We start from the raw sequence: 12,987 nt of genomic DNA, 5'->3' as shown, positions 1-12,987 counted from the left end.
CCTGAGTTACTCCTGCCAAGCCTGGGCATGTCAAATAAAATAATCTCTCTTTTTTTGAAAATGGCAGATCAAATGCTCCGATGGTTTGCTCAGCTTTTCACGGTTTGTTGCAGTGTACCTTTCCAGATTATTGTATTTTTTAATTGGTATTTTTTGGGGGGTTGGGCTTTTGATAATCAAGTTCTTTGCATAATGAGAGTGGCAGATGTCGAAAGGTTAGGAGGGAGCCAGAACTGGTAGAAATCCGGCAGAAATAACATCTCATCTTTCTGGTTTGTAGGGACACCCTGGCGGGAGGCACAAATACAAGACTTGAAAAGCACCCTGAAGAGTGTCAGCAGTGACATCCCCCTGGTCTTCGTCAGTGGCAACCACGACCTTGGGAACACGCCAACTCCTGAAACAATTGAAGATTATTGCCAAAAGTGGGGTGACGATTACTTCAGCTTCTGGGTCGGAGGGGTCTTCTTCCTCGTGCTGAACTCTCAGCTGTACTTTGATGCTTCCAAGTGCTTGGAATTAAAGCAGGCCCAGGATGAGTGGCTCCAGCAGCAGCTTGCAATGGCCGAAGCGAGAAAGTGCCGCCACGCTGTCGTCTTCCAGCACATCCCTCTGTTTCTGAGAGAACCCGATGAAGACCACGACTACTTCAACCTGGAGAAGTCCATTCGGCACGAGCTCTTGGAGAAGTTCCGCAAAGCAGGTATGGGGTTCCTTCATAGATCAGAGAGAGGCCTGGTCTGCGGCGAGGCAGTAGGTCAGACCAGTTCTGGGCTTAGAGGACCACTTCAGTCTGCAGGGGGAAGATGGGGGTGGGCCAATATGCAGCTGCAGCTGATGGGGTGGCAGCGCTTACCTCCCATCAACAGCATCGCTGCAGTTTACCAGGAGGTGTGAGGTTGGTGTGGTGCAAACACACCAGCAGAACCAATCTGGTTGCAGCAGAACCCTTCTTGTAAGCTGCAGTGATACCAATGACAGAAGCTCAGATAAACATCAGTACTCTGCCCCAGCACTCTGCCCTACTTTGTTAGAAAAGTTGCTAACATGTTTGCTGTTGCTGCTGCTGCTGCAGCTCCTATTATTTACCGTATTTTTCGCTCTATAAGATGCACTTCCCCCTCCTAAAAAGTAAGGGGAAATGTGTGTGTGTCATATGGAGCAAATGCAGGCTTCGTGGGCTATCCCAGAAGCCAGAACAGTGAGAGGGAGCGCTGTGCTGTTCTAGCTTCTAGCTCAGCCGCACGAAGCCTCTGCAGGGGAGCCTTCATCCCACTGCCCTGCGGAGGCTTCACGCAGCTATCCCTGGATCTTGTGGGAGGTCGGGGGAAAGCCAGGAGGCTTGCTTTCACTGAAGCCTGGAGACCAAGTGGGATCATTGCGCACTGATCCCGCTTGCTCTCCTGGCTTCAGGGATAGCCCCGCAAAGCCTCCTGAGCAAAGAGGGAGGAGCGCTCCCTCTTCGCTCAGGAGGCTTCTTATTTCTTGTTTTCCTCCCCTAAAAACTATGTGCGTCTTATGGTTAGGTGCGTCTTATAGAGCGAAAAATACGGTGAACCCCTATCTCCATTTCCATTCCCCTTCCTCTGCCATCTCCCATGCACCTATTCTTAGTTTGATCATAACCTCCTTGGGCAGTGGTGACTGGTGTGGCAGAAGGCAGGGAGCCCATTAGTGGGTGGAGCCAGAGCCAATGACACTGCCTGCTGGGATCACTGGGGCGGGGCTTAGGTGTGCGCCCACTTAACCCCCCTCCACACAGAATGCAGACATGCATTATTCTGAACACCTGAAAAGGGCTTCACTTGGTCTACATACGACCCCATCTGCATGCATGTAATAACATTTGTAAACAGGACTGCTTGGTACAGAACAAATAGCTAGCTGAATAGGATATCTCTTTCCCATTCAGTTAAGTATTCTTATTAATTAAGCCGAACAGAGAGAGGGCTGCTAGGCAGCTCATCGTACAATAGCGTAACTAAGTTTGCTATGAAATAATCCCTGATTCAGAAACTGTGAGCTCTGCATAGCTCAGTTTCCTTAGTAACAGAGCTGTTCTGTTTCCTTAAAAAAAACAACTTGAAGAACCTTTTTTGCAGGATGTTGTCAGTCAAGTATAATACACTCTTTCTTTCTTTCTTTCTTTCTTTCTTTCTTTCTTTCTTTCTTTCTTTCTTTCTCTCTCTCTCTCTCTCTCTCTCTCTCTCTCTCTCTCTCCTCCACCACCCTCTCATCTCATACTTTGCCCACAAATAATCAATTTGAACACATCCTTCATTATGATAGTCAGATGATAAATAATGAAATCAGCCTGTTCTTGCATGTTTTGTATTAATCATCATCATCATCACGTTTGGCTTTTGCAGTCTAAGAAGGTTAACCTTCTAATCACTTAATATTAATTCCAATTTTTCATATCCAAACTGAAGAAAATTAGACTGGTTATTTTATTTTTAAAAATGAAACATTCTTCTTTCCCCTCCTATTTGCTTTTTTCTGTCTTCTCCCCTGCAGTACAAGGGCATTTGGAATTATTGGTGGGGGAGGGGTGGCGTGGAACACAACCCTCTGCTACAACAATAATTTTAGTAAGGGTTGGCAAGGCATCTTGTATTTGGACAAGCAGCTATTTTTTTGTCAACACTGAATTTCTGCAACTCCATTAAAGCCCATATAGTGACAAAGCAAAATTATGCCTTTTTTAAACCAATAAGTAATTGAAAATATTTCAGCTAAGTAATCCCATTCAACATATTTCAAACAAAGATGTTGTTAGGCCTAGATCTTCGGAGCAAAACTTACTTTGTTCTTCACAAACACAAAATAAGAGCCTATCTTAATTTTGGAAAAGCTCGTTGCTTGTAGCAAGTGCTGAATTCAAAAGTCCTTGAGTCCTTGGAGAGATCAAGAGAGCCAGGGTTCTGTAGTACAGTGGTACCTCAGGTTACATACGCTTCAGGTTACAGACTCCGCTAACCCAGAAATAGTGCTTCAGGTTAAGAACTTTGCTTCAGGATGAGAACAGAAATCGTGCTTCGGCGGTGCGGCAGCAGCAGGAGGCCCCATTATCTAAAGTGGTGCTTCAGGTTAAGAACAGTTTCAGGTTAAGTACGGACCTCTGGAACGAACTAAGTACTTAACCTGAGGTACCACTGTACCTGAAGTGTCAAACTAAGATCTGGGAATTCAAATAACACCAGGAAGTCCATTGGGTGATCTTGGGCCACCTCTCACCCTAACCTACCTCCACAGAGTTGTTTTGGGGATTAAAGGGGGGGGGATTGTGTATGCCATCTTGAGCTCCTTTCGGGGGGGGGAGGTGATATATAAATGCAATAAATAAATAAAGTCTTGTTTCTGCAAGTTCTTGCTGTATAGAATGCCTTTAGAAGACAAACAGTCATTTCCAGGTAAGCTGATCTGTTCAGATGCTTCCTCTACATACACACACACACACACACACACACACACACACACACTAAACAGTTATTCCCAGCTGAAGGCAGCATAATTTTGTTTTGCTTGGCTCAAGATCCTTACTCCTGTCCATGATGAAAAATGTTCAACCTCTCATTATTACATTTCTAGGATGACAAACACCTGCTTGCTTTATATGTTCCAACTCTTCTCTGTTCATCAGGAACAGTCACTATTTTCTGTTTCTTGTCCCTGTATTTTGCCTTTTGGAGAGAAACAGGATTCCAGTTCCTAAAAGATGATTAGTCTCTCGTCATCTCCTCAGAGCAGGGTCTCACGCTGTCTTGTCCTTCTTCTATAAAAGCACTGCCCACATTAACATCACTGTGGAAATGAGAGGTTTGTGTTAGGGAATGGCTAGGTTCTTTGGTGCCCCACCTCAGAAGCCTACACAGAGCGAGGGTGTTCGACATGATGGCCTCCCATGCCCCTTCCAATATTGTGGGCAGGATTCTCAGTCCTTGAGTGATTTTCCCTGGCTGGAGTACGTCCTTGAACTCTGATTGTTGTTGTTTAGTCGTTTAGTGGTTTCCGACTCTTCGTGACCCCATGGACCAGAGCACGCCAGGCACTCCTGTCTTCCACTGCCTCCCGCAGTTTGGTCAAACTCATGCTGGTAGCTTCGAGAACACTGTCCAACCAACTTCTCCTTGTGCCTTCCATCTTTCCCAACATCAGGGTCTTTTCCAGGGAGTCTTCCCTTCTCATGAGGTGGCCAAAGTATTGGAGCCTCAGCTTCAGGATCTGTCCTTCCAGTGAGCACTCCAGGCTGATTTCCTTCAGAATGGATAGGTTTGATCTTCTTGCAGTCCATGGGACTCTCAAGAGTCTCCTCCAGCACCATAATTCAAAAGCATCAATTCTTCGGCGATCAGCCTTCTTTATGGTCCAGCTTTCACTTCCAAGCCAATAGGAGAGCCAATTTGTAGCTGAACAAATCAATAATCCAGTGTTGCTTCCTTCCATTGCATTGTCATACCTTTCCTGAAATACAGTGGTACCTTGGTTCAAGAACAGCTTAGTTTATGAACAACTTGAATTAAGAATGCTGCAAACCCAGAAGTAGGTGTTTTGGTTTGTGAACTTTGCCTTGGAAGCAGAACATGTTCCGCTTCCTCTTGAGTGTGTTCCATTTGTAAATTGAGTCCTCCGCTGCTATGGGAAAGCACGCCTTGGTTTAAGAACACTTTGGTTTAAGAATGGACTTCCGGAACGGATTAAGTTCATAAACCAAGGTACCACTGTACTACATAACTCAGAAGATGATACCTCTTCCTTTCTGATCCAGAAACCATTGTGTATTACATCAGCCTTTTTATTCTTTCATTTGCATTTGGAAACTTTCTTTTCCATTCCCCCCTCCCTTAAGATTTGTTTGGTGTTACTCTGTTTTAGCAGTTCCATGTGAGCAACATGTGCGTTGTTTGTTTTGATTTGATTTCGGTATTCCGCTCATTGTAAGCCATCGAGCTAAAACTCGAGCCCCAGAAGCTGCATCTGGTGTTAAGCGCTGAATTCAATTTCTCACTTCAGAAGTGTCCTTAACAGTTGGGCTAATTAAAGATAAAATGGTGTCCTTATCATAAATATTTATGAATTGAAAATCTGGCACTTTTTTAATTTCACCAAGTTAAGCCATGACGATAAGCTTGCGATACCAAATGAAAATGTCAACTTCATTGTAGTTTTACGAGCAGGGTGGATGAAATCTGTTGAAGAAGCCGGTCCCCTTTGTTGTTTTGATTCAGGTGCTTTTCAGAGCAGAACTAGGCCGTGTGTTTAAATCATATCTAACACATAAAGCTCACGACTTCCCTCAAAGAATCCTGAGAACTCTAGTTTGTTAAGAGTGCTGGGAACTGTAGCTCTAGGTGGGGGAACTATGGTTCCCAGGATTCTTGGGGGGGGGGTGTTGTGTACCTTAAATGTGCATTGGATGTGGACCTGCCAACATGGAAACCCTAAGATCAGGGGCTGAGAACCTCTTTTTTGTGTCAAGGGCCACTTTAGCTCATGGGCAGTCTGTTAAGGGCCACATGCCAGCATGGGGTGGATGATGGAGAGATCCAGAGACTAGGGGTCGGATCCAGCTCTGGTCAAGCAGCGTTCTGCTTGTTCAACAGGACTTACCCTTCCTTTCCTCTCCCTGTGGACCCCCAAATCAGGCAGAAGTGCCAAAGTATCACCCGAATCCCCGGAGCAGATTAAGGGGGCAAGAGAGGAAGGAAGTATGTTGTCCCATGGCAGCATGGGATACAGCCCAAAGTTTTTTATGTTTAATGCTGTATTGTGTTTTTAATACAGTGGTACCTCAGGTTAAGTACTTAATTCGTTCCGGAGGTCCATTCTTAACCTGAAACTGTTCTTAACCTGAAGCACCACTTTAGCTAAGGGGGCTTCCTGCTGCCGCTGCACCGCCGGAGCACGATTTCTGTTCTTATCCTGAAGCACTATTTCTAGGTTAGCGGAGTCTGTAGCCTGAAGTGTATTTAACCTGAAGTGTATGTAACCTGAGATACCACTGTATTTGGTTGGGAGCCGCCCAGAGTGGCTGGGGAAACCCAGCCAGATGGGCGTGGTATAAATAAATTATTATTATTATTATTATTATTATTATTATTATTATTATTATTATTTGCTGTTGTTGTTGTTTGAAGCAATTAAACCGTGGTTTAGGTTGTTGCCTGAATTGAGCTTTTGCCTTTGAAATGCATCTACAGCGGGCAGAATTTATAGCTTTAGCCTTCAAGTAAGCGATCTCACTTAGTACCCTTGAATGCCAAAGCGAGAGCCAAACGGACATCAGTCTCTTATCTCGCAGCAGATGTAGTTCTGCACTGCAAAAGCCACCTGGGCTGTATGGCCAGTGGTTTCAGATTATGCCCCCAGGTTGTCCTTGAGGCTCTGTTTAGTTGCAAAACAATGCTTTTAATCATCATAGCAACCAGGCGAAATGCATCCTTTTATCCGGGAAACATGAATCTCTATGAGGATAACTTCAGTGAAACCCTTGGTTTATATTGGTGGTTTTGAAATGGATGGCTTAAATTGCCACCATTTAAATCGAACCACTACATGACTATAACTATTCACCCTGGTGTGGTAAATAAGTGGTGTCAGGGGCAGTGTGATTGCTATTTGCCATCAATAGGCCCATGGCCCTTTCCTGTATGAGGTAAGGTTGCAACAGTTAGGTCTTTTCGCATTAGTAATAGAGGCATGGCAGAGGTGTCTAAGATTATGCATGCTGTAGAGGAAGTGTATAGAGAGGCAACATTTTTCTCCCCTCTGTCGTAGTAACTAGAACTCGGAGCCACCCAGTGAAGCGGAATGTGAAAAATTCACATTCCAAGGCGGAAGAAAACAGTTTTCCATGCAGTGCATAGTTCATCTTTCAAACTCGCTCCCACATGAGGCAGTGATAGCCCTGAACATGGATGCATTGAAAACAGATTAGACAAAGTTGTGCATGATAAGACTATGGAAGACTATGTTTCCCTCCATTGTTGGAGGCAGCATGTCTCTGAATATGTGGGAACCACACGTAGAGAGAGCGGTGTTGCGCTCAGGTGCTGCTAGCAGGCTTCCCGTGCCTCTTGGCTGCTTAGAGGGAGGGTAGAATCATAGAAACTAGCCTACTGTGAAAGGTAAACTTTTACCTACGGTGAAAGGTAAAAATTTCATTTGTTGTTTCACCTGCTTTGGCCTGGGACCCTGCCTGCCACTGGCATGTGGCCCCCAGAAGTTTTTGCAGATGGAAATGTGGACCTCAGTCTGGGAAGAAAATGTTCCTTCTGATGTCTGCCACATCAAAATGGATGGGGTATGGATGGATGCATCTAGACAAAAGCATGATGTTGGTCTCTGAGCATGTGAAGGCCGAGGGCCTTCTGGCGGTTCCCTCATTGCGAGAAGCAAAGCTACAGGGAACCAAGCAGAGGGCCTTCTCGGTAGTGGCCCCGCCCTGTGGAATGTCCTCCCAGCAGATGTCAAAGAGATAAACAACTACCTAACATTTAGAACACATCTGAAGGCAGCCCTGTTCAGGGACGTTTTTAATGTGTGACATTCTAATGTATTTTTAATCTTTGCTGGAAGCCGCCCAGAGTGGCTGGGGAAACCCAGCCAGATGTGCGGGGTACAAATAAATTATTATTGTTGTTGTTGTTGTTATCCTCTTCTGTCAGAACACTGCCCTGACTCTCCCACCTGCCACCCAAAAAAGTCTGCACTGTGCTCGTTTTCCCCTCACGCAGCTACCTTTTTACATCTGCCTCTCGTTGCCTCAGCGCAGGCTTAGCAGATTGCTGGTTTGGGCCCTGCAGGGAGGGAGGCAAAGTGTTTTCACTTCTCACTGGCAATGAGAGAGAAATCAATTTCGTTCCACAGAAGGTAGAATATGGAGGGCCAGATCTGCGCAGCGCCATCGGTTGCCCCACTGCTCTGAAATAGCAGCAGAGAATCACAGCAGGCTGTTGCTGTGGACTTTCCTGGATAAACCCTGAAAAAAGGGGGGGGGGTTTCCTGCCTGCCAGTGGAACGTTCTGAGCTGGTGCGATATTTATCTATGTGAGATTCCGCCTCCCATCAGAGCTGTTTTGTTCCTGAATTTCCATTCCATTTAGAAAGGTAAGCATCAATAGATTCTGTAGGCACAATCAAGCCAGTTCATTTATTATTGTTATTTCAAAGTATATCCCACTCTCCCTCCCAAAGGAGCCCAGGGCAACAAACACATCAGTAATAAAGCAGGCTTTTATTTTAAGTCGTCTCCCCTACCCCTCATTATCTTTATTAATCTTTCTCAAAAATACAGATTAAAAAAAAATCATACAAAACAGATGCAAAGGGTAAATTATTAACACAACAGGCTTAAGGTATCTCAATAACTACATATAAAACGTTTCGCTTTATGGGACTAGCAAAGATCTACATTGGCTCCTAGTCCACAATTCAAAGTGTTGGTGCTGACCTTTAAAGCCCTAAACGTTCCCCCCCCTCTTTTTTTAAAAAAATAATATTTATTAAAAGTTTAAAGATTACAGAAAAAAGCAAAAGAATTTAACAAAACAATACAATACAAAAACAAAGACACTACACAACAGTAACACTAAAACATTGAATTAACAAAACAAAACAAAAACAATTTAAAACACATCCAATAGTTTCAATATCTTAGCTTCGGCCCAGTATATCTGAAGGAGCGTCTCCATCCCCATCGTTCAGCCCAGACACTGAGGTCCAGCGCCAAGGGCCTTCTGGGGGTTCCCTCAATGCGGGAAGTGAAGCTACAAGGAATCAGGCAGAGGGCCTTCTCGGTAGTGGCACCCATCCTGTAGAATTCCCTTCCGTCGGATGTCAAGGAAGTAAACAACTCGACCTTCTGTAGACATCTGAAGGCAGCCCTGTATTGGGAAGTTTTTAATGTTTTGACATTTTAGTGTGTTTGATGTCTTATTTTGTTGGGAGCCACCCAGAGTGGCTGGGGCAAACCAGGCATATGGGTAGCATAGTTGAATGAATGAATGACATTACTGAATGCAACCTTATGTATTCTGTACATCCTCCCCACGACACACACAAACATACTGAAGAGAGCAGGTGGATTCGGTCCTGTAGGGTTTCTTCCCCTTCCCTAGCAGACCACAGGTTTGAAATCTCCCATCAGCTGGTGATCAGGGCATTCAGTCCTGCAGGGTGCTGCTTATAAGTGCCTTCCCTGCAGGGAGTGTGTTTGTGGAGGAACATCATGCTGGGCCTTCCAGCCTTCGCATCCCCTGATAACCTGGATAACTCTAGGCAACCCGGTCTATGGTGATCTGAGTCTATCTCAGCCCAAGTGCAGGTGCCCCCAATTCAAAACTGGCCTGATTCAGATCAAGATCTGGGCTTCCCCTAAATCCGGTGCACAGCACTAGTCCCAAGCTCCTTAAGAAGGAGGGATAGCTACATATAACAGAAATTATAATCGGATACAGTTTCCTGTGCATTTTTGCCATTATAACCTTGGTTACTATGCTGAAAAGCGTTGCTCTAACTTGGATCCAAGCTTTGAACCAATTCCCATTTTAATTGCTGCCCTGCCAAAGCACAGATCTCTGCTGCATCTAAGCCAGGAGTGGGGGGGAGGGGGAGCTTGAAACAAGAACCCGAGAGATTTCAATCTGTCCGTCTGAAGATAACCTCAAAAGGGAATGGAGGCTGTGAGGAACCAGGTCATCCAGGACTGCTATATCTGCCTGTCTTGATAGAGGATCTCGTTTTTCAAACTCCAAGTCTCCATCTTCAATTACTTCTTTAATCAGCCTTTCAAGATAGCGCTTGCCAATGTATTTTGCATGCTGGTTTTGAGCCATTGGGCTCCTTTTCCTGTCACAACCATTTAGGTTTCCTCTGAGAATTTGCTTTTGCTTAATGACGCCTTTATTAATTTATGCTAAAGAAAAGAGTCATTGATGTTTGATTCGTAATTCGATCTATAGTTGGAGGGGTTTTTTTATTAATTAAGGCAGAAATGAGATATCTACCAAGAGTGGGAGGAGAGACTAGCATAAAAGGAACACTCTGAGATGGGGCAGCAGCTCTGGATGGTTGATTTTCCCCCCAAAAAACCCTTTGGAGTTGGGCTTCAGAGGATTGTGTCATGGCCTCCATATCCAGCAGTCATTGAGACCACTTTTCCCTATGATGAACTACTGTGAGTAAGAATAATAACAATGAATAATGAACGACTAAGTCAATGAAATTTATATGCCACTTAATTGCCAAGGTGACTTATAAACAGTTTACAAGCATAAAACCAATTACAAAACGCACACACACATGATTAAAATACACCACAGAATTCCATTTAAACATTAAAATAAACACCCCACGATTAAAATGTGTAATAAACCAGGCCCGTTAAAACAGCACAACACCCCCTCCTTTGGTAATCCTCACAGAAATCTAGCCCAATGGTTGCCATTAATTTGATATTGAATTGATTTTAAAATGAATTGATTTTAGAGTGCTTTGTTACTTTTAGTGTTGTTAGCCACTCTGAGCCCGGCTTCGGCTGGGGAGGACGAGATATAAATAAATACAAACTATTATTATTTATTAACAATTAAAACAGTTAAGGGCCTACAGGGAGCTCTGCTGGTCAGGTTGATGGTCCATCTACTCTGCCATTTTGTTCTCACAGTGACCAACCAGATGCCTATGGGAAGCCCACGAACAGGGCCTGAACACAAGAGGCCTCTCCCTTCCTATGGTCCCCATCATCTGGTATGACGAGGTCAAGGGCACATTCCAGCAAGGCAAAAACATTTTGGGTGCAAAGCAGGGCCAGTAAAGGAGGTGGGCTCAGAGGAGGGGGAGTGTGGGAAGACACCCAAGGGCCAGATAGTGCAGCCGGGGGGGGGGGCAGGGACAGCATTTGACCTCTGGACCTGAAGTTTCCCCTCCCCAGAGATCTGCATCTCCTCCAGCAGAATCTCCCTTCCCTAACCCCAGCTTTGGGAAACAGTTCACGACGATAACACTAAAACAATTTAAATGGCCTTCACGTTCTTAAAAGCAATGAGGCCTTTCCGAAATTATTTATCCTGGGGCCAATCATATTTACTCAGGAACAATCCCTGCTAATTTCAGGGGCGCTTAAATCCAAGGGTTTATCGTTTCCAGCACGTGCATTTGATAAGTGTGTTTGAAATGAACTGCCGGCATGGTGCGCTTTAATAAATAAATAAATAAACGAGGCATTTTTTTGAGCCAAGAGAGTCTTGCTTTGACTTTCTGATGCCACATAGCTATTCACTCCGCCAGATTCTCTCTAACCTCCTTCAATGTATCTGTCAGAACTGCCAACAGATCTAAAGCAACTTTTGCATATTAAGTAGAACCCACGATAATTCACTAGCGGGTTTGATTCTGCAGTCACACGTCCGTATCGATACTTGGAGATGCATTCCTTTCCTTTTCTCTTCCTTTTCTTCTTCTGTTGCCTATTGAATGGAGGTGTCACAAGATAGAGCTGTTGATAAGGCAGGGGTGGACAACTGGTGTCCGTAGATTAACTGCAGAGCCATAGATTGCCCAGCCCTATTATGAGTCCCCCCCCCCCCTTTTTCAGCCATCCAGAGAGACCAAGTGAGATTCAGGAGAGACAGAAGGAAGTACCTCTTAATGCAAAAACTATGGACAATAAGAGGGACATGGGTGGCGCTGTGGGTTAAACCACAGAGCCTAGGACTTGCCAATCAGAAGGTCGGCGGTTTGAATCCCCACGACGGGGTGAGCTCCCGTTGCTCGGTCCCTGCTCCTGCCAACCTAGCAGTTCAAAAGCACATCAAAGTTCAAGTAGATAAATAGGTACTGCTCCGGCGGAAAGGTAAATGGCATTTCCATGCGCTGCTCTGGTTCGCCAGAAGCAGCTTAGTCATGCTGGCCACATGATCTGGAAAGCTGCACGCCAGCTCCCTCAGCTAATAAAGCGAGATGAGTGCCACAACCCCAGAGTCGGCCACGACTGGACCTAATGGTGAGGGGTCCCTTTACCTTTATGGACAATAAGATGTGATGGCCACCAACTAGTATGGCTTTAAAAGGGGTTTAGATAACTCTGTGAACCATAGATAAGACTGGTTGTGAGAACAGGATGCTGGACTAGACAGGCCTTTGGCCTGATCCAGCAGGGCTCTTCATAACACTATTGCCTTCTCACATATTTTATATCCAGATTTAATGTCTCATAGATTTAATGTCATGAGAGGAGGCAAGGGTCCTCCTCTAATGACACTACGACTTGTGTGGGGTGGGTGCTACCTTGAAATTATTAGTAGTGGGGCTAATGGTCACACAAAAACTCATAATTCACATGCTATTTACATCCCAGCTTCAGAATTGTGACTGTACTCTAGATAAGAGTTTTCCCAAACTGGCCGCTGGTCCTGCTATCTAGGAACAATGAGAGTTGTAGTCCAAGAACAGCTGGAGACCCAAGTTTGGGAAACCTTGCTCTAGATGGAATTGCAGTTCATCACACTCCAGTGAGGAAGGTTCTATGGCCAGTTGATCTGTGTGACAGCCCAGACTGCTGCCCAGGTACTCACTGCTGGTGGGCAAGTTCAAAGTCTCTTCACTCTCTTTTTATGGTTCATAGATGGTATTAATCGAATCCTAGAGTAGGAAGGGACCATGAGGGCCATTTTGTCCAACTCACTGCAATGCAGGTATCTTTTACCCAGCGTGGGGCATGAACCCACAACCCTGAGATCAAATGTCTCATGCTCTACCCACTGAGCTATCCCTTTAAACCTGGCATGGACCAGTAGACCTTCAAATAGACCTTGAGTAAGTGTCGTTCTCAACAGCAAGGTAGCATGGAGGTACACCCCTTCCCACAGGTCCAAAAACATGAGCCAGTTTAGGGTCCATCAAGAACTGCTTTTCTATTAGCGAGAATGAGAGGAGGGAGACCCAATTGCACAGCTTTTTGGACTGTTGTTTGGCTCTGAGCATACA

The 12,987-nt window shown here is 45.0% G+C and overlaps 1 protein-coding gene across 1 annotated transcript in view; it reads left to right on the top strand.

Moving 5' to 3' along the window:
- The window catches only part of CPPED1 (calcineurin like phosphoesterase domain containing 1), a 78,899-nt gene that overhangs the window by 53,974 nt on the left and 11,938 nt on the right, over positions 1–12,987 (top strand). Inside the window, exon 3 of the mRNA XM_081888067.1 lies at positions 281–703. Coding sequence (XP_081744193.1) covers positions 281–703 — 423 coding nt within the window. The remainder of the gene's footprint in view (positions 1–280; positions 704–12,987) is intronic.

This window comes from Podarcis melisellensis, assembly GCF_964234715.1.
Source record: "Podarcis melisellensis genome assembly, chromosome: 14".
NCBI classification, from domain to species: domain Eukaryota; kingdom Metazoa; phylum Chordata; class Lepidosauria; order Squamata; family Lacertidae; genus Podarcis; species Podarcis melisellensis.
This window is presented reverse-complemented; position numbering and strand designations above follow the sequence as displayed.